Source organism: Canis aureus, chromosome 11 (genome assembly GCF_053574225.1).
Source record: "Canis aureus isolate CA01 chromosome 11, VMU_Caureus_v.1.0, whole genome shotgun sequence".
NCBI lineage: Eukaryota > Metazoa > Chordata > Mammalia > Carnivora > Canidae > Canis > Canis aureus.
The window spans coordinates 13,834,185-13,860,963 of NC_135621.1; the positions used below are offsets into that span (position 1 = coordinate 13,834,185).

At 41.7% G+C, this 26,779-nt stretch overlaps 1 protein-coding gene and 1 long non-coding RNA gene across 3 annotated transcripts in view; one reads left to right on the forward strand and one right to left on the reverse strand.

Moving 5' to 3' along the window:
• BEST3 (bestrophin 3) overlaps positions 1-10,307 on the reverse strand; it is a 39,686-nt gene extending 29,379 nt beyond the window's left edge. The window contains exons 1-4 of one of the 2 annotated variants that reach the window (XM_077913809.1): positions 10,084-10,307; positions 8,362-8,531; positions 5,113-5,207; positions 4,397-4,630 (exon numbers count right to left, since the gene is read on the reverse strand). In XM_077913809.1, the coding sequence (XP_077769935.1) occupies positions 4,397-4,630; positions 5,113-5,207; positions 8,362-8,513 (481 nt within the window). In that variant the 5' untranslated portion in view covers positions 8,514-8,531; positions 10,084-10,307. Of the gene's footprint in view, positions 1-4,396; positions 4,631-5,112; positions 5,208-8,361; positions 8,532-10,083 lie in introns of those variants that run through there. The other variant, XM_077913810.1, reaches the window with a different exon arrangement.
• Positions 1-25,908, forward strand: part of LOC144323403 (uncharacterized) — a 28,020-nt gene extending 2,112 nt beyond the window's left edge. Inside the window, exons 2-3 of the long non-coding RNA XR_013388835.1 lie at positions 15,366-15,478; positions 24,199-25,908. This is a non-coding gene — a long non-coding RNA (uncharacterized LOC144323403). The remainder of the gene's footprint in view (positions 1-15,365; positions 15,479-24,198) is intronic.
• Positions 25,909-26,779: the final 871 nt, after the last annotated feature.

The following is a 26,779-nucleotide window of genomic DNA, read 5'->3' on the forward strand; positions in this document are numbered from 1 at the left end:
GTGCTTCTCGTGAGTAACTTTGAAGAGAAATCCTTTTTTTTCCCTGATCACTGTGAAACACCCGATAAAATGTTTTGATTCAGTCTCACTCTGTAAAGCAAACACCCAATTACGGCCATGGCTTGAATCGGTGAAGGTCTGGAATTGTGCACCCAACTGGATTTAGGATGAGGGACACGGCCCAGGGCCCGCGGTTGGAATGCCTGGAATTTCCCAGGGCAGCTTTGTCGCCAGTAGGCGAAGTGATAGAGACACTTCTGCTACAGCTCCTCTGGCGAATAACTGATAAGAGACCAGTTTAGGGAATTTTCAGCACACTAGGCCGCGTTTTGCACCGGATCGTTATTTCTATTTTCATGTGAGCAGAAACAAAACCATTTAATCTCTAATTTGAGAAATTTAGCCTGTAACATCAAAGCCTATGTACTACCCCGAGAGCATGCATTTGGTCCCTTGAATGATCCAGACGACTAACTCATCTGTCCGACTTAGAAGCAAGGCAAGTTCAAGGACCAGCAGGGGAGTGACCCGGCCATCTGGTTCCCACCAGGGGACTGCCAGCCGCGTCAGAAGGAGCTGCCGTTCCTCGCTCTGTCTGCCCTCCCTCAGTGCCCCCCAGCCTGTCCTGAACCTTTGGGGCACAGACCCTTCCCAAGCGAGGCCTACAGGGGACAGGGACATTCTCATTGCCTTAAAGGCCACGGTTTCTCAGAGTGTGGTCCAGGGACCCCCTGCCTCAAGGTGTCCACCCGGGATCTACTGAGTCGCAATCCCTGACCTCTTGCGATCTGCAGTATCAATTTTCCACACTAGCTACTGTGCCTTGGGGTTTGAGAAGCCGTCCTTTTGCTTTTTTTTTTTCTTAATTTTTTATTTATGCATGAGAGAGAGAGAGAGAGAGAGGCAGAGACACAGGCAGGGGGAGAAGCAGGCTCCATGCAGGGAGCCCGACGCGGGACTTGATCCCGGGTCTCCAGGTTTAGGCCCTGGGCTGAAGGCAGGTGCTACACCCCTGAGCCACCCGGGCTGCCCTTGAAGCCGTCCTTTCTCCGATGGGCGATTGCATGTCGGAGAGTCACCTGACCCGGAGTAGGTCCTCGGGTCCCCAGCAGGACCCGGCCCACGCTCTCCTCCCTGCCGCGGAACAGGAGCCTGGAGCAGGTGCCTAGGTGTCAGCAGGGCTCGGTGCATCCCCGCTGTAAGGGCACGGCCCCAGGTGGGGACGGGAGCCTGGGGAGGGATGGCCCAGGAGCAGCGGGGGACCCAGTCCTGTGTGCGCAGGAGCACCCGGGCCTGGGGTCCGCGGCAGCTCTGCAGTCCTCTTGCAGGGCCCAAACCTTGCCGTCTACACCCCTTCCTGATGCTCCTTGCCTACTACTACTGACTTTCCCGGTGGACGCCAAAGCCTTTACCCCTGGGGTGACGGAAAGGGTTTGATCAAGCTCCGCAGGGGAGCCTGGCGCCCTCCACCTTCAGGGCGTAAACCCAGGCACAGGAGCGGGTTGAAAGGCAGGAGGCCCAGGCCTTACAGCCAATGGTCTGGTCCAGCAGGTGTGAGCCAGGGCCCGGGAAGACGCATTTTAAATAAACAACTTGGGGCATCCGGGTGGTTCAGCCGTTGGGCATCTGTCTTGGGCTCAGGTTGTGACCCCGGGGTCCTGGGATCGAGTCCCACATCAGGCTCCCTGCAGGAAGCCTGCTTCTCCCTCTGCCTGGGTCTCTGCCGTCTCTCTCTGTGTCTCTCATGAATAAAATTTTAAAATCTTAGGAAAAAAAAAAAAGCAACTCAAGCTTTTCAAGATGTAAGGGGCCTGGGGTCTGCAGAACACACCTTGAGACGCACTGGTTTAAATGCCCAAGGAGTGAACATTTCCAGATTCACTTGCAATGGTCGGGGGTGGTGGTGGTGGGGAGAGCAGTAGTCCAATATTCCAAGTGCCTTGGAAAAGGGCTCAGGGTAAATACAAGTAGAAAACAGACATTTGCACAAGTTTGACAAGGATAAGCCTCGGTATTATGAAAAGTACCCCTCAAGGAAATGACATCGCGCCGGCCCCGCAGAACCGAGTACAGCTCAGCCCTCTTGGAACTCCGCTCTGAGCAGAGCCCCGAGGCCTCTGCACCCTCCCCACCCTCCCATCCTCTCCATCCTCCCCATCCTCTCCACCCTCCCATCCTCTCCATCCTCCCCATCCTCTCCATCCTCCCCATCCCCACCTTCCTGGCTTCCTCCCGCTGCGCTTTGAGTGTGAAGGTGATACTGGAAGGGCAGTTGGGCCTGGCAGCCTGATTCCCGTCGGCATGCCCTCTCCTCTCCCCACGGATGCGTCAGCACTAGAGAAACACCACCTTTATTCACCCAAATTAACTTGCACTCTCACTCATCAATTTGGAGCAGTTCAAACCCTTCCTGCTGGTTTTTAGGACTTCCTTCGGAGGTAGAAATTTTTACTGCAGTTGAAAGTTCAGGACATTAGAAAATTCAGTTATCAAGTGGCATTTCTGACCAGGTCATTTGGAAGTAGTATTCAGCTTTTAAATTTGGAAGTGGCAGGATGATTTTTTTTTTTTAAGTCTCTACTGGTTTTGCATCATAATAAACCTGTGTATTTGCCGGGCTATTTGTACCCTTCATCTGAATCCTTGGCCTACTCCTTGGACCACGCTGGCTTCTCACATCTTCCTCTGTACCCCAACACCATCCTCTACTCTCCTCCTTCCTTACTTCCACCCTGACTTTCACAACTTCCTGGTCACAGCAGATCAAGAAGACCTGGGATGTCGCATCAAAGGAGCCTTCTAAAGTGACCAAAGGGTGACATCATGCCCATGTGCTGCATGATTTCATTATTACCCGCAAGATTTCATTACTGCCGTGTGCCAAGTACTGCTCTGAACGCTATGCAGGTGTTAATTTATTTAGTCCTCCCTACAAGCCTGTGAGGTATAGGAGTGTATTTTATTTTATTACCGTATTATAAATTACTACTAGTTCGTTTTATGGATGAGGAAACTGAAGCATGGAGAGGGTAACCAATTCACATAAGTCATGTGGATTATAAGTGGTGGAGGAAGGATCCGAACTCCTACTCTGCTCTTAGTCACTACCTACATCGTTTACGTAAGAAGGCAAAACTAGATCAAGCCAAAGCCAAGCCAAAACTTCCAAAAGAAGCCCCCTGATACTAATCTTTAAAACAAAATCTGTTTTCAAGGACATATGGAAAAAGGAGACTGTACTCAATGCAAAAGCAGATTTTATATTGCCTGTCTGCTCACGAACACATCCAGCAAACTCTCGGATCTACTAACAACAACCCAGCACAACGACCAGTTTTTATTCAGTGCCTTCCAACGATGATCTCATTTAATCCTTACCCCATTGAAGGCTGGTTTAACAGCATCTATCCTAATTGTTAACACACCAGAGAGAGCCACCCTTCCAACATGATATATTCTCAGCATACTGTGTCCAGCAGTCCAGGCAAAACAATTGCATCTATTTTTTTTTAAGATTTTTCTTTTTTAAGTCATCTCCATACCCAACCTGGGGCTTGAACTCACAACCCCGTGATCGGGAGTTGCATCCTCTACAGGCTGCACCAGCCAGGTGCCCCCAACTCCATCTACTTTGAGGAGTAACAGAAGCAAAAGATCCACACTGCCTAGATGAAAACCCACAGTGCTGATTCCTTCTAGAATCCGCTTATGTTTTGGGAAAAGCGTTGACTTAGGAGTTCCGAACCTGAGTTATAATTCTGGCTCTTCCATTAATTAGCTGTTGATCCAGGGCAGGTCTCAGCCTCTCTGAATCTATTTCCTACCTTTCTCATGGGTTGTTTTTTTTATTTTTTTTTGAGGTCCAAATATAATATTTATGAGAATGGATAAACTATACAGTGCTAGAAAAGGTTGGATAGTATTAAAGATGGTTCTAATAAATATGCTAATTATTATTACAGTATATTTACCTAAAGTGACTCTCTGCCACTTAATTTGAAATTGACTGCTTACCACTTCCCCTCCTTCCTCCCCATCCCCCAGGTAAACTTCTCAAGAGCAGTAACTATGTGTTATTCATTTTTGCCTCTTAAGACTGTTTCTGGGGCCCCTGGGTGGCTCAGGGCATGACCCCGGGGTCCTGGGATCGAGTCCCACATCAGGCTCCCCGCAGGGAGCCTCCTTCTCCCTCTGTCTGTGTCTCTGCCTCTCTTTCTATGTCTCTCATAAATGAATAAATAAAATCTTTTTAAAAAAAGATTGTTTTTGGCACATAGTAGGTAATCAATAAATGTTTTTTGAATGAATGAATAAATAAAGGACAATTTCAGAGGAATTTTGAAGGTTCCCATGTAGGTTGAGAGGAGTCCATGGAGGGAAAAGCCATTCACAATACCTGCTTCAACCACATGGTCCATGGTGGGGAACCTTTTGTACACAGCGGTGCTCACAGAGCGGAAGATGAGCAGAGACGTGAGGTTGACGTAGCGCATCAGGGTCCTTCTGAGCAGACGCCCATGCTCGTCCCTCCCGTGAACACTGCTGGAGATGAGAAACATCAGCCTGTCGGGCCAGGGCAGATTCACAAACTGGTTCCACCACCGGTTCACTACCAGAGTCACATAAAATCCTGTAAAATAACACAAAACTGTAAAGCAATTTCTTACAGCAGTTGTTGTTGACACTGATGCTTTTAGCAGAATTTCAGCCTTTTTTTAGGGACTGGGGTGTAAAAATATGTTGTTATCCGTATCTTATGATTTTTGCCCTCCAATAAATAAATAAATAAATAAATAAATAAATAAATAAGGAATTTGTGCCTGGCAATGCCATAGTAAGTGGGTGTTAGGGGTCAAATAGTGACAGCAGAAATGGACAGTTAGTGAAGAGAAAGCTTGATTGTCCAATAGCAAATTATTACCTCAAACTGGTTTGGTGTTAATTTAGCAAAAGCAGCCTTGAAGGCAAGCCTTGTGGATGATTCTGGTTCTATTGCAAGCAGTGGCTTTTCAGGCATGCCTCTCAGCTTGGAAACACTCCCATGCAGAGTCATCGGTGTCATCCTAATGGAGACAACTGTGTGGCTGCATTCTGCGTGTGACCTATACTTACCAAGCACAAAGGTTACTGGAATTTGTTCAGCATATCTGTCACAGTAAATTGATAATTTTTCAAAGTAACGTTTTTGGGCTCCTGTAAGTAACAATCTGGAGCAAAAATAAAATGCACAGCCCTTTATGATATTATACTTCTGCACCTGCTTTGCAAGTGATATTCAGTGCAAACAATTAAGCACAAATAATTGTAAAATTTTTTTTTAAGGAGCAATAATGTATATTCCTACCTAAGCTGATGTATCTCAAAAGCTTTTTAATTGCTGGATGTTTCAAGTACCAATGTTTTTAGGACATGAATGTTATTGGCCATTAGACAGTGGGGTTTATTAACTTTTATTCTTAAATACTTAATATTTTAAACTTTTATATGATGAATGCATTGGATTTAGAGCAAAATACCTCATTAAAGAGTCCAACTTTCCAGTATTCACCAGGTAGGCTTAAAAAAAAAAGTGTCTTGATTAAGTGAATTACAGTTATTAAGTTAATTACTAAATAATAACCCCAAATTTGGCATCTTAATCTTGCTTTCCCCTGAATTAGCATATTCTTGATTATATGTGTTATACTTCAAGGGATGGTTATAACTATTTTAAAGCCTACCATTACTTAAAATATAAAACAATAGACGTAACAACTAGAGGTAAGCATTTTTATTGCTATATTTGGTGGGTTTGTATTTGTATAATATAAATATAAACATTTATATTACAGATCTGACCAAAACCCATCATCTGGTATTGTTAGACATAAATTCATTTAATGAAACTATTATTGATATTGATGTTACAGGGAGAGGATTCGGAGTCAGAAGAAATATCTCAAGGCAGGTTAATGGTAATGGTCAAGATCTAGAAAGGAGCAACACAGATGAGTTTGCATTAAAGAATGAGAACAGCTGTTCCAGGGGAGGAAGAAATCCCTTGGAAATCTGTTATAACCTGTCAAAAGCCTGAGTCAGTAAAACTTTGGTAAAGGGAGCGGAGGGATAAGGGGTAACAGGGCACCGCCAGTCAGGTTGCAGATGAAGAGCTGGTGCTGACAAAGACTTTGGGGTGCAAGGTGGGCTTGCGATTCCTGCCTCAGCTTTGGAGGAGGCGTCAGGAATTCTGAAGTCAGGAGCTGGTTGCACAGGCTTTGCAAGGTCAGGCCAATGACAAGTCACAGCCAGAGCAGTTTCGGATACTCAACTAGAAATGGTCAAAGAGGATTTAAATGTGGAAAGCACAGACCGTAAGGTCAGACAAAGCCAGGTCTGGATCCCAGATCTGCCCCTTAACAGATGTGGACTTGGGGCGTACGTTTAAATATCTCTGAGCCTCAGTTTTCTCTTTTGTAAATGGGGCTAATAATACCTATGTGTTATGAATGTTACAAGGATTATAGAATTTATTATATATAAAACCACTTCACATGTGGCATCACAATTAATCGATAATAAAGTGGTTGCCATTATTAATGATCGGCCAAAGGAAAAAATACTGAGCTAATAGTTACATAGAAAGTTTACAAGCTAGAAAGTACTAGAATGATGATTTTGTCAAAGTCAACCGAAAATAAAAAGAGATATAATCAAAGTAATGAAATCTGGCTGGGTCTTAGGATTTTTGCTAAGTATAATTATTTGCTTATAAGAGAATTTTAAAAGTTAGGATCATTGGTACACATGAGAATGACACTATGTCAATATTTTTCTACAGCTATATTTGGCTTTCTTGAGACATTCAGCCTATAGTCCTTGGTATACCTTCAACCAGGATTAAGTATCTATTTTAACAAGATTTTTATAGTTGGACTTTAAAATAATGAAGAATGACTTGCACAACCGATCATTGTTACAAATGTAAGCACTCTTCGGTCTTTAGAAAAAAAATATGCGTACAATTTTGTGGGGTATAAATAAGATAGTGGAGCAAAAGTTGAGGCCCCATGAGCATTTCTGGCTACGGTGCAGCTGCTCTAAGTGCTATTCTATCCTAAGCAGCGGTAGCAGCAATAAACTCACATTAGTAAAAATAAACTAATGAGACAATTATTCTGAAACGTCACGTGTCTTCCGCCATTTCATATTCTGAAGGATTAAGTGGCACAGAAATAAATTGTCAAAATGATATTGCACTTACAAGACACATCTGAAAAATTACTAGGGGTTCGTAAATAAAACTTTCCCTTTACAGATATTTTGATATGCAGCAAAATAGCTGTTCCTATTCTACTTTTGATAATTATCAGCTGGCCAGATTACTACCTTCTTCCTCAGAAGGAGTCCTGGTGCTGCAAAGAAGAAGGTAGGTAAGAGCAATGATAACACAAATTTGTTCATCTGTATGCAGGAAAGAACAAACTGAAGTTCATAGAAAAGGTGGAAATACAGCCTCAAAAACCTTTAGCTTTTTATTTTTATTTTAATTTTTTTTACCTTTAGCTTTTTGAAGTTTTAACTTCCCCCAAAGTAGAAATATATGCAATCAGTTTTAATAAAAAAAAATAACTCATAAAGCTGCTCTTTTGTACTATGGATCAAATTTTATTGAGACTATAATTTTATGCATGAAAGTATTTCTTGGACATGATTTTGTTCAAATTTTCTGTAAATCGACAGGCATAGTTTGTGATGTTATAAAGAATAAACATCTTGTGAATATAACATGCTCCAAACTCAGAAGATATAAACAAAATAAATTAGGTTTCAGGCCTTTATTCAGTTGAGGTTTTGGCAAGATTGGCAGGCGCCATCCAGGATAAAATCTTGTCATTTCAGGCAAAAGGAAGGAAAATTGCCTGATATACATCGTTCAGGAGCATGTGAATTATGCAGGTAGTTGCTATAAGCTGTCAAATCGCACATTGAAATGATCAGTGACATAGCTGGGAGAGGCACGGACGGTTATTTGTCTGTGGCCTTTGTCATTCAAAATCATCCCTGAGCGAGGATTTAAGTATCAATCTTCCTTTTTACATCTCTAGCAAAGTTCTGGCAGCGTGACCAAGCCTCATCGTGGTCCATTAACGTGGGGCTAGAATGAGAGCCACCGGGATATGATAGTCAGAGTCCACTTCACATCCCAAGCACGGCTAGGTGTGGATTAGAATACCTTGTCCTGGGTTGAAGGTAAGAGAGGATCATGCAAAGGAGGAGGTTACATAATGCAAAAGTCAGCAGCAACCAAAGACTTGGATTTTTGAGACTGTATTCTTACATGATACTTGATGGCCAGATAAGGAGACATGCAAAGGAAAGTACCTGTACACCAAACTTATGGCCGTGTAAAAAACAGCAAAGACAATAAATTCCCTGTACAGTAGTTTGTAGATGCTCCCTCTCCACTTGAGGAGTAACCTATGAAATCCAAAAAAAGTCGCATTTGCTACTTTACTGGAGTACGTGACAGTCATCTTGGGGAGCTTTTTTTTCTAGAAGAACAAGAAGACAAAACACAAGTAAAAAGCAATGTGTAAGACTGAGCGTAAGTCTATGTGTCAAAGAAACCCAAGCCACTAACCAGTTAGCCACCTCCTCATTCTGCCTTTCTCTGTTTAAACAATTTGGGATTTGAAGATAAGCACCATCTCCACGCGAAATCTTTTAGTAGAAAAGGGGAGGAAAGTAGCCTCTGGGAAGAGTGATATTAGAACTTGCCTTAATGTCTACATATTATTTTCAGGTTTTGTAGTCATCACTCGGTAACATTTGAATGGACAAGTATGATACAGGAACTGTATCACCTGTGTGGCATCACCTGTCATGTATTTTCTTAACGTGTGGGAAGATTGAGGGTATCGATATGCTTTATTAGTGGACATTTTCCAAACACTAACCAAACTTAACTGCTTGGGTCTTTATTTGCTCAAGTATGTAAAGAAGTATTTGTTTCACCCTTAAATTTCCTAAGGGGGAGCTTAATGGCTCTCTTCTTAGAAATCAGGAGATATTGTTGGAAAGAATCAAGCCTCTTGTGGGAATTTAATTCCTGGGTCCCCTGGCGGCTTTAGTTGGATGTAGGTATCTCTGTGGTGGAGCTTCACCTGCCCGGTTAGCACTTTGTACACTTTTTGAAAAGTAGGGCCACAGTGGTGCACTTGCCCCCTGGACAGTCGTGTACAAAATACTTAGGGGAGGGGGGGGTTCACTTTCTGTTTGGAGCTGACCAAAATGTGGCCATTATTTAGGGCTCTTTCTACTTGGGCCTGTTCCCTGGATGTGGGTCGGATGAGAACTGGACCCCAATGCCTCGCTCCAGGGAGTTCCCTGCAATTCCATTGCTTTTCAACAAGACAGCAAACATTCAGGTTCTGAGATGGCCCTGAACTAACCTTCGCTTGAAAGTCCTGCACCGCTGCTCTCTAACGTGGAGCATAGACAGACAATGAAAGTTCTTTGCAATCTTTTTTGTTTCCAAAGGATCTATAAGGAGTCTTACCGAGCTGCTTAGATGGAAATTATGGAGGTTTTCGGTGGAATTGGGCTAGACAGAGGAACCAGATCCTCTAGCACATTTCTTACATGGAGTAGCCTGCCAAGCACATTTTATCTAAACAAGAAAATTTCCTGTCTTTATTCAGAGGTGGGAAAACAATCCAATTCTAATTCGCCTAGTTTCCCTAGAGAAATAAGACGCTGGCACCATATACTCACAAACTTAAGACTTCAACGTCACGGATTTTAGTAAAGAAGCCGGGGCCTGTTGGCATGAGTAAGTGGCATTACGAGAGGACGGAAACCAGTTTCATTTTTCCATCTTTACCTTGTCTCTCTGTCTAATGTGAGTGCAGCCAGATTTGGGGAAGAGGGACATTAGAAATGAAGCCCACTTCATAACTTGCTCTCCTGGGCAGCACCGTTTTAGGTAACAGTCCTCAACTCTCTGCAACGGGTCGCCCCGCTATTCAGCCTTCAGAAAAGTTAAGGTCACATAGAGCAGAGGTCAGAGTGAGAATGCATAGGGTACACTCCTTGTGCACTAACCTATTTCTTGGGTTGGGAGGCTCCGGCAGGAAAGAAAATCTTCACATTTCAGGCTCCCCCTGAAGAGGTGCCTTCAGCTCGGGGTTGTGCTCGGCTTCACGCTTGGCTCACGCACGGTCAGATTTCTTTCCTTCCCTGGCCACCGAGAAGGCCCAGAGCGTGACAAGCACAGGAGTTCAACGTCTTTCCGCTTGTGGAGGCCTGTTTATGCCAATTTGCCCACTGATGACAGTTATAGCCGGGAACAAACAGAAGCAACAGCTGCTGATGTAGCTTTTCTCTACTCTATAATTATAACTCCACCTGCCGCCCCAAGTACCCCTTTGAATGAGAAGTCGGAGGTGACGTGAAGGAGGTTGGGCCCTTGAAGTCTGTTATTTTCATTTTGATTTGACCCTGGGATCCAGGGACAAGGATCCATTTTTCCCCCAAAGTGTTCCTTCTGAAGAGGCTTCACTGGCCAAAAAGGGGCATCGGGACAGTCTGTGTGTGCTCACGATGAAGAGTGAGTTGTTGTGAGGCCATAAACTGGGGCAGAGGAGAATATAAACGAGATTGTCACTCGTTTGAAAGGGAATTGAGAATGTGACCAGCATGCTGTGTGTGTGCGCGTGTGCATGTGCGTGCGTGCGTGCGTGTGCATATTTTAGAAGAGCATAGAAAATAATTATGTGATGGCTTAGCCAGTGGAAAATAACACACGGATTCATTATGTTTGTTATCCTTCCATGGTGAGCTCAGAAATTTTTTTAATAATTCAAAACGACTTCCATAGTTTCCGTCTTCAAAGAGAGAGTTCATTGGCATTTTTAAGTTAATGAAGTAAATCACTTCAGGGCCAATTTAGGGCCTTTGCAACCCTCTCAAGTAGTGTGTGCACCAAGCATTGCAACTGCAGCTTACCTGAAATGACTACAAAAAACATATTTTTGTGAGAAAAGAATAAAAAAAATATGCTTATTCTAAAATTGAGAAATATACATTCAAAAGGGTTTTGTTGTTGTTGTTGCTGTTTTTTACAGCATTTTAGGTTTTCTATGCATTTGCCTGGTTTCTTTATCAAACTGTAAGTACCCCAAAGCAAAGACAGAGGGTGGGTGTCTGATTTCGTGCCCCCATTCCTGTTCATAGTTCCAGAATGAAGCCCTGTGTATAATGGATATTCAATATGCATCTGTTGCTTGGTTATCATCTTACCTGTCACTGTGATGCTTCCCTCATTTGGGGAGAATTTGTGAACATTTTAAAAGCACATATATAATGCTGCCCCTTTTACATTTGGTTGCCATGACGAGTGGTTGGAGAGACCCGATGTTGCATTTATAAGGGTTTGCAAGATTGACCAACGTTACAGAGTTTGAGCGAATCTAAATTCAAGTGCTTGTGAGACAGAGACATGGGAGGTGTTTTGGAAAATTCTTTCTTTTGTGTCTCCTACTGGACGCGTGGAGGCCTGATTCCCAGCAGCATGACTGTGTGGCCAGCTCGGTGGGGCCCTGTTGGCTGGTCTCACTTTTAAGCACACTTGATGATGTTCATGTTTCCCATCAGGCTCTTTTGAGGAATGACTAATTCATGGTCGAGATCGCATTCTAAATGCAAGTTAGTCACTAATGATTGGACTCAATGAAAAAACTCCTTATTGAGCTCTGAGTGTGGTGCTATTTTTAATATGTCCCAAAGATGCCTTTAAGAAATCAATTCATTAGAAGGGACAAGTCACTGTACTTATTTCAAAACATCCAACAAACACCAAATTGCGCAGTTAACTGTTCACATGACTTTTTGAAAAAAGCTTTAATGTTTCTTGTTTACAATGGATATTTTTCCAGATTCTGAAAGTAACATATGTTTATTAAAAGAACAAAGAAGAAAAAGCAAAACAGCATATGAAGAACAGAGTCCTACTGTATCATGCCACCCTAGAGGAATGATAATCATTTGGCATAAAGTTCATCTTCCTAGACTTTTGTAGAAAATATTTTAATTCCTATAATTAATAGCAAACAATATGACAGACATCTGTGTGTGTATATATATATATATATGAACAAGCTATATATATATATATATATATATATACACACACACCAGAAATATTTTCTTTTTTTTTCAAGATTTTATTTATTTATGAGAGACACACAGAGGGAGGCAGAGACACAGGCAGAGGGAGAAGCAGGCTCCTTGCCATGAGTATGATGCAGGACTCAATCCCAGAACCCCGGGGATCAAGACCTGAGCCGAAGGCAGATGCTCAACCACTGAGCCACCCCAGGTGCCTCCAGACATATTTTCTTTTCGCAGCAAACATCAGGTTATGTGATCCTGACCACTCTGACTTCCAATGACCCCGATAAACACACTTGTCTTTGACTCCAGTAAAGATCCAGTGATGGGAAAATTCATCGAAAAGAACAACTGGTCATTTCAAAGTGATAAGAATACGAATATTTATCCATAGGTATCAGGATAAATCACCCGTTGTTCCTCAAGAGCAAACAAGAACAAATTGAGGTAGCCACCGCCCCTTCCTCGAGAAGAACCAGCTATTTAAAAAGTCCCACATTCATTTTATTTTTTGTATTTTTTTATTTTCTAAAGATTTTATTTATTTATTCATAGAGACACACACAGAGAGAGAGGCAGAGACACAGGCAGAGGGAGAAGCAGGCACCATGCAGAGCCTGACGTGGGCCTCGACCCAGGGTCTCCAGGATCACACCCTGGGCTGCAGGTGGCGCTAAACCGCTGAGCCACCAGGGCTGCTCCCACATTCATTTTAAACTCTTCTACTTATTTCATTGATGGGAGAAATCTTTGCCAAATTTCTTTTGAGTGTTTGTTTGAACATGGTCATGCGCATGCACAACTTTGCATTCAAATATTCAAACACCAGAAGTTGTGTTTTGGAGAACTGGATTCTGACTCTAAGACTTTTGGACCTTATTTTTAAATTTATTCTTGATTTTTTAAAAGCCTTTATCCACTTGAGAGAGAGAGAGCAGAGGGGCAGAGAGAGAGGGGCAGAGGGAGAGGGAGAGGCAGGCTCCCAGCTGAGCAGGGAGCCCAACCTCAGGCTCTGATTCTGGGATCCTGGAATCATGACCCAAGCCAAAGGCAGACACTTAACCAACTAGGCCACCCAGATGCCCCACGTTTAGACATTCTTAAATGAGGAATAAGAGATCAGTAACATTTTTGAACAGGAAAGGGGCTTGAAAAAACTCTGTGTTGCAGAACGGTGAGTCTGTGAGCGGAGTGCGAGGGATTTGAGCAGGCAAGGACTGTAGGAGGGGAACCAGGCTGGAGTTCTTAGGGCTGTTCTGGTATCAACTGGGGTGGTGGGGGAGTGCAATGCAGAGGAAGGATGGTGAGAGAAAGCCCAGAGGAAAACTGCCACCTGGAGGGAGAAAAGGGAGCAGAGGCTGTGGGGAGCGCGAGGAGGGGGGAAGAGAAGTCTGATAGGATGCAGGCTTCGACTTTTGGGCCCATTTGCTTATGAAGAACTACAGAATAGGATTTCAAATTTGTTCAAGTGACACGGTTCTCTGTAGGGCACCAAGTAACTCTGATATCTGATCTTGCAAATAAGAACATTTTATCAGGGAAAAAAAAATGGATGCAAAGTAAAACCACAAGTAGGAGCCCATGTGCCCATAAAAGGTCAAGTTGTTGAATTATGTATGATTAGCTAATCCTCAATTTTTCTGTTAATAAGTCTGTTACTGACGTTTCCCACACGTACTCATTTTGCTCTGTGCTGGATCTCTCCCAAAAGACAGTACTCAGTGCCAGAGCCCAAGAAAAATTCATAGAGTGAACTTTCAATTGAGAACATTCATTGATGCATTTTTTTTCCCCCACAGCAGAGTACCTTGGTTCAGTTGGTCTGAGAACCATGCACAGTGCTATTTTTTTCCCAACAGATAATCTTTCATGGGCTCAGAGGGACTGTAAACTTCTTGAGAACTGCTTTACTCTTTCTTGTTTCTCTTCCTCTATTTACTGGTTGCCATGAAGCGTGCAACTGTGGCCTAGCAAGCAGCTGATTGGGACAAGGCACGTGTCAGTCCAGATGTATGGAGGTTTCTGATACACGTTATTGGCCATAGGACTCTGCTAAACATCAAACCAAATTCGGGTTAATTAATTAGTTTCTTTTTGACTTCAGGGGAGAAATAGAGAACTGCCAGGATTAGAAAGACTATTGGATTTTATTACAGACGAAGCTCTAAGCTCCTAAGAGACTGGATATTTGAGGAGTCATCATTACTTTCTTTACACTGAGCAATTGCCAACTCAGCAAAACAGAAATGCTTTAGTTCAGATTCTGAAGGTTATCTCTTTCTAATGGAAGGTGCAGCAACTTTGTTCTATTTTAGGGATGGAAGCTTAGAGTCTAGAGAATTATTACAATGGTGTTTAAAGTGTATCCTGTGCTTTCTAATCAATGATATTGCTTAAATGGGTGGTACCACTTAGCTCAGGAACATTCTCGAGCACTAAAGAAAAAAAAAAAAACCCCACAACATAGAACATTAAGAAACAGTTTAGTTTTATATGAAAAAGCGTGCAAAGCCAAGTATATTGTTTATTCCAAACAGCTGAGAAATTCTGTTGCTTCGCCACCATAATGGTAGAAGATTGGTCATCTGGAAATTGTAGAAATTATGTGGGCAAAGGGAAGATATAGGTAAAGAGAAAAATCCTATGCATAACAATCTGGACACCTCTGACTGACACCTTTTTGTCTGACGTAAAACGCAGGTGGAAATGAACAGATGTCGGTTCTGGTTATCTCCTATTGTGGGTTGCTGTTTAATGGCTGGGGAGGGTATTGGGTTTGGAGTAAAAGAATGAAGGAGAAACTTCGGTTTGTGCTCCATATGATTTTTTATTTTTAAAATATCCATATTTTCCTATTTAATCATATGCAATAAAAAATTTTATTTGATGTCACTTCCAAATCTATTCCTCCAACTCTGATTTTTTGCCCAGCTCCAGAATATTCTTAATGTTCTCATCAATATCTCAAATCCAGCATGCCCCAAACTAGACTCCCAATCTTTTCCCTAAAAAATGCTCCACCTGCAACCTCTCATCTCAGTGGATGAAAATTCCTTCCTTCCAACTGGTGAAAACCTTGGCGTCACTCCTAGCTCCTCTCTTTCTTTCATACCACAGTCCAGTCTTCCACAAACCCTTCACTGTCCAAATATCCGCAGAATCTGTCACCTTACTCTCTTCTCACATCCCTGTTTCTTTCCCTCTCGCCTCCCCAGAGCCACCATGGTGGCTCTCCCAGCTTATTCCAGCAGCTTCCTGGCAGGCCTCCCTGCATTCCACTTGTTCCCTTCAGTCTTCTGACGAAAAGGCAGAGTGCTCACACTGAAAGGTAAGTCAGGTGAGTGATGTCACTCCTGCCCAGAGCCCTTCTATGGCTCCCTGTTAAAAGCCCAAGTCCCTAAATAGTCTGCAAGGTTCATGGCTTGGCCTACTTCCTCTTTGGTCTCATTTCCTATTACTCTCCTCTATCCTATGGGTTACACTCATCTCCCTTACTTTCTAAAACATATCTGGCGTAGTCGGATCTCAAAGTCCTAGGAATGGCTCATCTTTGTGCCTGAAATATGCTTCCCACAGGTATTTGAGGGGCTGTCTCCCTCGCTTTTTCAAACCTTTGCTCAAATATTTTCTTAGTGATCGGATAATCTTACTTAAAATTGCATAATGACCCAGCACACCTCTCTCCCCATTGCACTCCTGACCCCCTTTATCCTTTTGCTTTTTACCCACACCGTTTATCTCCTTTAAATATACTGTCTAATTCACACATTTGTTATGTTTATCGTCTACTGATTCCTACTCAATTGGAAATTTCACGAGGGCAGGGGGCTATTTCATTCATTGATGAGAACAAAGTGCGTCCAGTGCCTCGTTCAATAAATATGTATTGAATGAATAAGTCAAAGAAGAGATTAGAGAGGGTTCCACTGTTTCTCATGTGAATTTCATGAGAACAGATCCCATTATTTTGTTACTTGCTTTATCTCTAATGCCCCAAAAAGTGTCTGGCATCTAATAGGTGCCCAATAAAGATTTGTGAAATGAATAAGAGAATGAACATATATTTTTATTCAGATGTTTAGCCCATCTTTTCTTTTTTTTAGCCCATCTTTTCATATAAATGCTTTTTATAAAATGAAAATGAAAAGTCTCAGTATTTTCCTCACAGCAGACTTACAGCACTCCAGAAAGCTAAAGACTGATATAATTTAGGGGCCTCTGAGTACTGACTTTGCATTCTCTCTGTACTGTGGAATGCTACACCTGCCTTGTGTGGTCACCTCTCTTCTGAATTTCCGTATCTTTAGATAACTCAGGAATTTAGAGAGTAGGGGTGTGAATGGCCTTTTCCAGACATCTATCTGTAACTGTGCATCTTACATTTTCTTTTTCTTTCTTTCTTTCTTTTTTTTTTTTACTGACCTCAGGGAGAGTCAGATGAGGATACCACTGTACATTAAGTAGCAATAATGAAAGAGGCAGAAATAAATTGATCCCTTCTACTTCCTATTGACTACTCCAGAGCCTCATTTTGTTCCAGGCATGGGACTGAGCACTCACTTTGCTGGTGGCAAATGCATTGTACACCCATTAAAATAACAGGGTAATGAAAGGATGAATACAGTGAATGTTCTTTGATGATGATCTAGGTGGTGGTGATATCATTCTTGTGGTGCATAAGGTGTCTTGAGGTTCTTGACCCTGAATGCCTTTCTGGGATGGGCATATGATTCTTGGTGAAGATTAAATTACCCAAGTCCTTTAGTGAAATTTTAATAACTAAATCCCAATAGCAGAGTAATCGTATATGAGGGGTATAGACATTCCATTAAAAGGTATTTCATAGCCCATTCTGATATGTTTCAATATCTCTGTGACATAAAAATGGAGGTAAATTGAGAATTAAGTTTGCTTCACTCCTTACCACCCTCTACCTACACTGATAGTTTGAGGATGACTCATATTCACGCTTATCTGTTTTTCATATAGACTCATGATTAGACTAAATGAAAAGCACAGAAATGAGTTGCATAAAAGCAAACTCACAGAACTCAGCTCATAGACCTCATGGCATCCTATAAAAACATAAATATTACCTTTAGGAAAGTGAGGTCTGTTTGTGTGTGGACAAGGCTACTTTTCCCGTAGCATAGCATTATCTTGTTATAAGAAGACCAAAGAAAAAGTTAAGTAGTAGAGAGTTTCTTTTCTCTTATGGTACAACTACGGGGTTGCTTCTCTCTCTTTTGCTCCCCTTCTGCAAACTTGTCTTTAAAAAGTTTAATTTTGTTGTATTTATCATTAGACTATTTAAGAGAACTGGGATTGTTCTTTGCTAACTTCATTAATACCTAACAAAATTACATATTACTGACTCAGCAATCCCATTACCAAGAATCAACCCTGAAGTGTGCCTCCAATAATGCATTATTGCAATAATGCAATTGCCTCCAATAGGCAAGTGGTTGAATAAACTGTGGTAATCCACAAAATGGAGTACTACACAGATACAAAAGGGAATTGAATGATCTTTACAAATTGATATACAGTGACTTCCAGGGTGTATCGGGTGAAAAAAAAAAAATGCAAAAGAGTACCTGCAGCAAATAAGCGCGTGGAAAGATATTCAACATCAGTAGTCATTAGGAAAATGCACATCAAAACCACAGTAAGATATACTCCACACCCACTAGGATGGCTATAATTAAAAGGCAAACATGGAAAATAGCATGTGTAGGCAAGGATGTGAAGGAATTGGGACCTTTGTACATTGCTGGTATGAATGTAAAATGGTTCAGCTGCTATGGAAAATGGTTTGGTGGTTTTTCCCAGAGTTAACCATGAAATTAGTCTATGACCCAGCAATTCTATTCCTAGGTTTTTATCCCCAAATATTGAAAATAAATATTCAAACAAATATTTGTACATGAATATTCATGGCAGCACTATTCACAATAGCCAAAAGATGGAAATAGCCCAACTGTTCATCAACTGATGGACAGATAAACAAAATGTAGTAAGCACATATAGTGCAATATCGTTTAATAACAAAAAGAAATGAAGTATTGATATGTGCTACAATGTGGATGAACCACAGAAACGTTTTGCTAAGTCAAAGAAGCCAGTTACAAAGGTCACCCATATTGTATAGTTCCATTTATATTAAATATCCAGACCAGGTAAGTCCATGGAGACAGAAAATAAATAAGTCATTGGGTGGGGGCTATGGGGAAAGAGATACTCTGTTTTGTAGTTTGGGAGGGCTCTGACTCTTAGAACCATAGTACTATTTCACATATTCCCAAAATAAAGAATTAAAATCCACTATAGGGATGCCTGGGTGGCTCAGCGGTTGAGCGTCTGCCTTTGGCTCAGGGCATGATCCTGGTCCCAGGATCGAGTCCCACGTCAGGCTCGATCTGCAGGATCTGCTCCTCTGCAAGGAGCCTGCTTCTCCCTCTGCCTGTGTCTCTGCCTCTCTCTGTCTCTCTTTCTCTGTGTCTCTCATGAATAAATAAATAAAATCTTCTAATAAAATAAAATCAACTACAATGTGGGGGGACCCCAATTTGGAATACAAAGAGTAACAAACTATGTAAGTGTGTTACTGATGAATGTCATGACCATACTAAAGAAGTTGGGGAAGAACCAACTAACTCTGGAAAATAGTATTTAGACTGTATAATGTAAGGTTAAAGACAGAAGTATCTGCAAATATTATACTCTAGTTAGTAAATTTTTATCCTCAGGGGTATGGGTTAGTAATTCTGAAACTACTTTATCTGTATACTAGGATTGAACAAATGAGTAATGAGCTTCTTTGAGAAATGATTGATTCCAGGGAAGATAGAAGATGAGTCTGGAATATCTTATGGTGCCAGAAAGTACAGAAGTACTAAGAAATGATGGCATGTTTAAAAATGATACAGGAACCAACTTGAAGGAGCTTCTAATGAAAGCTGGGACAAGTTGAGCTAAAAAATAAACAATGATAGTACTGGATTATAACCCAGAAAGTAAAATAAATATCCCTGAGTCCATATGAATACAAATAAATAATTGAATAAATAAATAAATGGAGAGAAGGGACAGCTCTTCTTTAATAAATATAGAAGGAAGGATAGGAATAGAAAATCACCAAAAGGCAAAGACGAGAATAGTTAATGAACACTCAAAGTAGTGAAGGAAAGAATGTTGAAAATTGGATATTTGCATAGTCTCAAAGTATTTCCTCACAAGATAGTTTTATTTACAAAAGGATAAGTAGTCACTTTATAGAGATGAAGCCTGGCCAATACTGTATAACGGAGCAATCAAAATCAACTTGGCCATTAATAAATCATTGACATCGGAGCCATTAAATGAGGCACTGAGAAAGACACACCCTCACTCCCATGCACTCTCACCTCAAATGCATAACTTCAATTTAATAATGAGAAGACATCAGACCAGCATAAATTGAAAGATATTCTGCAAAATAATTGACCAGTACTCTTTGAGAGTGTCCAGGTCATGAGATGCAAAGAAAGACTGAGAAACGGTCACAGACTGGAGGAGGAGACTAAGGAAACAACTGGATCTTGGCCCAGAAAAAGGACATGAGTGGGACAACTGGTCAAATTTGGGTAAGGTCTGCAGACTAGTTAGTAGTATTGCATCAATGCTAACTTCCTGGTTTTGACCATTGTGCTGTGGTTAGGTAAGATGTTAACGTTAGGGGAAGCCCGGTGAACTTGCACTACTGGTGCAACTTGTCTCTAAGTCTAAAGTTTTTCAAAATAATAAGTTAAAAAAGAAGTCCTCATTTAAAACCTTTTTGTTTATTTTGCTTGCTTTCACATTTAGCTGAACCAAGACTTTGAAAAGATGGGTAGAGTGACATCATTACTTTCCCTTCCAAAAAAGAAATTAAGGGATTAAGGAAGGACACTGGGATTATTAAATTAAGTTGCCTCTGGTCCCTCTCCCTTCCTAGAGAAAAGATTTAATTGAAGTAGGAAAATGGCAGGATGCGGGTGAGAGGATCCAGTGGGATGGAATGATCTGGGAACATGTTACCGTCCCTCTGCCGGAATGAGAGAGGGGAGGGAGAAGTCAGTGGAACCCAGAGAGGGTAGCTGAATGAAAAGAACAAGGAATAGGATTTGTGAGTGCCTTCGGAGGTGGGAGCAGGACACGACCAGCTGACAGTAACCAAGTAGGGGAGCCAGGTGAATAAAATGCCCCTGTCTTATTTCTCTTTTGTCTCCCAAGCTCCTGCCAGGGCCTCTGACTGGCTGTCCCCAACCAGAAGCTAGAGGTCATTTTCAACTATCCACCTCTAGGGACTCAGAGCAGAGTACAGGAGTCTGGAAGCAGATCTGGAGGAAAAAAGGAAGGGTATCAAGTATCAAGATCAGCTAGTCTTTCCCTCTCATTTTACAGATGAGCAAAAGAAGCCTCAGAGGGGGAAAATTGTATTCCATGTCATAATAAAAGGCAGTGTGGTAGGACTGAAAGCCCACTGGTCTGCAAGTTGAAGCACTGAGGTTCAGTCTTGGTTTGGCCACTACACTGGGCTTCAGCTTCCATGTCTGTGAATGAATGAGGTAGACTAAAGCAATGGTTTTCAAACTGGGGTACATATACCCTTGGTATATACCTGAGGGTTTGGAGGTAAAAGGGCATGACTAGTTTTAAATGAATCACTTTTTAGACCCACAACTTCCTTATGTGTGTGTGTGTGTGTGTGCGCGTGTTCTCGTCTAAAATTAACATGTACTTTCCTTTTCATGATTGTTCTACTTGAGAAAAGAAGAACATTCCCCTCGGCCATCTCAAACATTACTGTAATGCATTATTGCAAGATGTGAAATTTGGGGACATTTTGAAAATGCATAGTTTTTGAGGCACTACCTGCAACAACAAACGAGAGAGCTTTAATGAAGAAATACTGAAAGGGGCAGCAGTTACTTAGGGCAAATGTGTGGTTCATACTTAGTACTTCTGGGAAGGGTTTGAATCTTACAAATAAACGCTTCACATGTCAAGTCTAAAGTTGAAAGCAGGTCTTTGTCCATTTAGGAGGATAAACAAAAAAAAATCAGAGTCTTAACTATAGAGAACACACTGGTGGTTACCGGAGGGGGGTGGGGGGATGGGTGCATTAGATGATGGGGATTACGAGTCCACCCACCTTGATGAGCACCGAGTAATGTATATAGTTGAAACGCTATAGTGTATGCCTGAAACCAATACAGCAATGTACGTTAATGACGGAGGCATTAGTTTTTTTTAAAGAAAAAAATCAGATTGTGTCAAATATACCTCAGTAAAGCTGTTAAGAACATTTAAAAAAAAGAAGATTCTAATCTGATTCTGATTCAGATGATGAGCAACTTGAACTCTTCCAGGAACCAGTCATGCCACATACCAGGCTGACTGGCACAACCGCAAGTGATAATACACAATTATTATTTCTTCCTCTTACACACATGGTTTTTATTTATTGTACGGAGCTCTTGCATCCTCACAGAAAAACCAGTTCATGGTGAGCTAGATGAAGCCAGCAGTTTCCAAGACCAGTTGTCATTTCCTTTGAACATTCTTAAACTCAATCATAGGAATTGCCATGCTGGGCCGGCCTCATGATTTATCTTACTCTGTTATCTATTTGAAGGGCAGCAGTGATCTCTTTGATGCCAACTTTAAGGCGAAGAATTTTCAAGTTTACAGTAGTTGTCAATTATAATCCCGCCTTCCTTACACTTCCCTAAACATCCCTTCCAATTTTTGAAAATAGTATTATTATTTTGTTAAAATGACAACATGCTCACAGTAAAAATGCAAACAAATCAGGAGAGTAAAAAGAAAGGACAAAAATACCCCAGATTCCACCAATCAATAATAACTGTTAACATTTGGTGGCTGTCTTTCCAGACACATTCCATGCCTAGATACACATGCACATTATTTTCCACAAATGAGACCATATTATACCTGCTGCGTGGTAATCTGCTCTTCCGCTGAACAACATGCTGTGGTATGTATGCTGCACATCACGTATGTTTTACGTCTGTGTTCAGCGCTCCCTTACTGAAGTCCACTTAGATTGTTTGCGATTTTTCATTTTTAAAAAACGCTATGATAAACATCCTTGTGCATATTTCTTTTCATGTTTCTGCAAGCGTCTCTGCATTAATGGATTGTATTATTTTTTAGATTGTAGACACCGTGGAGACTCTAATGAGAGCTATGGACCACCTCCCTTGCAAAATACACGTATTCACATACCTCATTTTGACTTGGACTTTTTGGTATGGTTCTTTTTTGTGTGCTTCCTAGATACACCCCTTGAAGCTCGTCCTTGCTAAGGATGCTTGCTAAAGATCTATGGCCCCCAAATTAAGAATACCCATTTTAATTCCAAGATATGAATTTTAATAGCCTTTACATTTATTTCTATTAATTTATGGCACTTGTGGTGCAAAGCACTCATATCTCTCTCTGTCTCTTTTAATTGGGTTCACCCTCCAGTCTGTGTCTAACTCTGGAGGTTTGGTGACACAGTAAATAAGCAGATTACATTAATCTCCATTGATTGCCATAGGGGCCAATGTGATTTTAAATGCAAAACAATGCATTCCATGTTACTTTATAGGCTTTAAGGAAATTTCATGAACAAAAAATTTCAGGGGTTAAAAAAATGTATCTGAATATTTGGTTCCTTCATTCAACAAATATAGTTATTGAGCTGTGTGCCTGTCTTGGTTCTGGGAGCCAGAGATAGAAAAGAAGAGTAAGGTTCCATCCCTTCCTTCAAGGGATTCACCCTCTAGAAGGAGAGTCGGACATATGAACACATCACTGTCAGGTGGAGAGAGATTACAGTCGGCTCTAACAGGGCAGTATGAACATAGAGGTGGGAAATATGGGGACCTTCAGGGGGCCTCTGTGGCCAAAGAACGGTGGCCAGGATGACAGAGCCATCCCCTCTGAGGTGTATTAGTAAGTCTGCTCTCTTCACGTGGCCCATTCTCCAGCTCCATGCCTCCGAATGTTCTTCCCTTTTCTCTCCCCATTGTTCACTTCCCAGGGAGACTCAATACTGACTTGAAATTCAACCGTAGAGATGGATGGCTAGAGTGAACCTAGGAAGCCAAATGGCTCACGAAGCCACTTAGGGAACAACCCACGACGCAGGTAGGTTGTTTGAGGATAACATTCACTTCTGCAGATTTGCAAGTATAGACGTCCTAGCTGTTGTGTCAGTCCAGTAGATGAACAGCAGGAGAAACCACAGGTCAGGTTTGCATATGAGTAAACTCAAGTGGATACGCAGTTGCTTGCTGTCCCGTGGAGTGTGTGAATCTTGCAAACACAGCAAAAGGCTGAAGATCTTGCTTATTTATTTATTCATTTATCTAGCCATACTTTTCATCTCTCGGCTTGGACTTAATAGTTTCAGCGCCCTTAGAAAGAAGCCACTTTGTCTCCACCACAGCCCAAGAGTCTCTTCAGTAGCTTGACTTCCTTTTGCAATAGGGTGAATCTCACCCGTCTGGTGTGGCTTCCACACCATTTCGGTCCTCGTCTCTATCATTGACTCTGTTTTTTCTGGTGCCTGTGTCTTTCCTCTTTCCTCACTGACCGTCATCTCTTTCTCTAGGCTTCTCGCATTTGGATTGCCACTTATTAGCAATACATTTATTATTTCTAGGTCTTCAACCCACCTTCCACTCCCCTCCCTTACCTGCCCTCTTGAGTTAGGCCGGAGTTGCCCAGCACATGGCAAAAGGACATCCTCCAGCAGGGGTTACCTTTATATTTGAAAGAGGAGGAAGGAAAGGAGTGCAACCATTTCCCCCAGTGCCGTATTTCCTAAGGACAGCACTTAAAGTATTTAAATATATTTTCATTACGTTGGCTTCCCCTAGGATGTTGATGTATGGTTGTTTTCAGGACAAAGACAGATTAAACGAAAAGTTTGAGTGTGTGTGCACATTTCATTCAAAGTGAAAGTATATGTTGATGCACAGAATGTGTTTTTAATACATTTGTTATTTACAGATATGAGTCACAGGCGTCTGAAACCAAGCCTATTCAAGCCTACTGAGGATAGGGATAAGTGACATTTAAACAGGACAAAAGAGGATGACTGCTAGATCGTCCAGCATCCCTGTCATCGCTTCAGGCCAGTGACTTCTAAGAAAACATTTACAAATCTCTGTAATATTTCCTGCACTCTCAATGGTTTTCTTTGCCTGGGTTTCTCTTTTTCTTTTTCTTTCTTTCTTTCTTTCTTTCTTTTCTTTCTTTCTTTTCTTTGCACAATGGTGACAAAAAAAAAAAAACTTTGTTAGTATCTAACGTTACTTGGTTTTGCTTTTTTTTTTTTACTTGGTTTTGTTTTTGATGTAAAATGCAACTTTTTTCCCTTAACATTTTATACTGCCCTGACATGAACATATACAGTGTTTTTCAAATCTGGTTTACACCGATAGCCAGGGATCCTTTTTGAGGTTTGAATGGGATTTCTGCTACATTTTAAAAACTGGTAGAGTTTTTGTGTTTCCTCATCAGTAAATGGGAGATCACAGTAGGATAGGCAGAAGGTCACAGGGTTGTAATGAGTTTAAATGATTTAATATGTATAATGAGAGCAGCAACCGACATTCCTTGAATATTTTCTATGTACTTGGTACCACTTTAGGTGCATTGCATGTATTCCTACGCTTACTCTTCCCTAGAACTCTGTGTGGTGGGTCCTTTTATTACCTCCTCCCTGTTTTTTACACACAGGGAACCCGAGGGCGCAGAGCATCTGAGTAATGATCCCAGGCTGCAGTGTGGCCAAGAGCAAAGCCAGGATCGGCCTTGAGGCAGGCAGGCTTCAGGGCCTGCACCCTTCGCCATGGGGCTATCCTGCTCCCCAGGCGAGCTAGTACCCAACAGAACCAGCCTGAGGATGGGTAGAAACTTCCAGAAAACTTGAACAGTACAATCTAGAGGGTGACATGAATGTTGTCACGTTACTCATGCTCCATGTGGTCTGGGCACGTGGAGCACCTGACAGTGGCTGCCATGGTCCATTCCCAGGCCCCTGGCTCTTGTGTTCTCCTGAATGCCTGGGCCCATCTGACTTCTGGGAGGAGCACTTTGGTGGCAAGATCATGAGGTTTACAATCAGAAGGCGTTCAAGACCTTTGAGCCCTGTGGTCCTGTCCGAGCTTGGGCCTCCTCCCTCCTAGAGATGCCAATAGCATGTGCTTCAGCTTCTACACTGGGAGGCGCGAAGCGCTCAACTCTTCCAACTCAGGGTAAGACAATCAGGGAACTAAGACAACGAACACAGAATAGAACACCTGGACCTGGGGCCTCACAGCCTGGTCCTCGCCGCCTCCCTGGCTCAGAGCTTTGCCAGTTCTTGGGGACGATGGCCATTAGTGTCAGGATCTCACCGAATATCACCGTTTTGTCGCTTATATACTTATGTCTTGAATGCTCTCTCTAGAAAATCATATATTATTCTGATTCTGTAATCCACGTAACCACTCTTAGTGGATCTGCTTGGTATTTTTATCCAGAGCTTTTTTAAACATACGCTACACATATTTCTGATTTGTGACATTAGTAAGAATTCCAGTGCACAAATGGTATAAACAAGCACTTTGCGGAATAGAAAATACAATCAGGAAAAAAAGAAAAAGAAAAAGAAAATACAATCAGGTAGCTGGTGTATAAGGAATAGCTCAGGGGATTCCCCAGGTGGCTCAATGGTTTAGCGCCTGCCTTCAGCCCAGGACATGATCCTGGAGTCCCAGGATCGAGCCCCAGGTCGGGCTCCCTGCATGGAGTCTGCTGCTCCCTCTGCCTGTGTCTCTCTCTCTCTCTCTCTCAGGAATAAATAAATAAAATATTAAAAAAAAAAAAAAGGAATAGCTCAGCCTGTCTAGAGACCAAAGGAACGCAAAACAAAAGCCATAGATCACATTTCGCATATGAATATATCCCGTGCCGGCGAGGGTCACATTTATTATTGATGGGCATATAAACCAGCTAAAAGCCTGCTTGAAGGCCTTTTATAACATACAACAAGAATCTTAAGTATGTTCATGTGTTTTAAGATAATTTGTTTCTGGAATCCAGCTCTGAGAAATAACACAGAAAAGGCTTTTAGTGTAAAGTGTTCATTGCGGCACTATTTATAAGAAGCGGGAAACAACCTAAATGCCCCACAGGCTGCGAATAGTTAAGTGAACAAGATGTTCTTTACTGTGCAGTTACTTAAAATCACGCTTATACATAATGTATGACGACCTGGAGAAATACACATAATATAATCCAAGTGAAAAGCAAGAATGATAGGGAACGATCACAACTAAGTAAAAGAGGTCATAAAAAATACAAACATTTGGAAATAAATATACAGAATGCTAATAACAGTTACTCGTGAGGTGATGATCATGAATGATTCCTTTTCCTACTTCTAACTTCTCTATGTCTTTCTTCTTTCTTTCTTTCTTTCTTTCTTTCTTTTCTTTTTCTTTCTTTCTTTCTTTCTTTCTTTCTTTCTTTCTTTCTTTCTTTCTTTCTTTCTTTCTTCTTTCTTTCTTTCTTTCTTTCTTTCTTTCTTTCTTTCTTTCTTTCT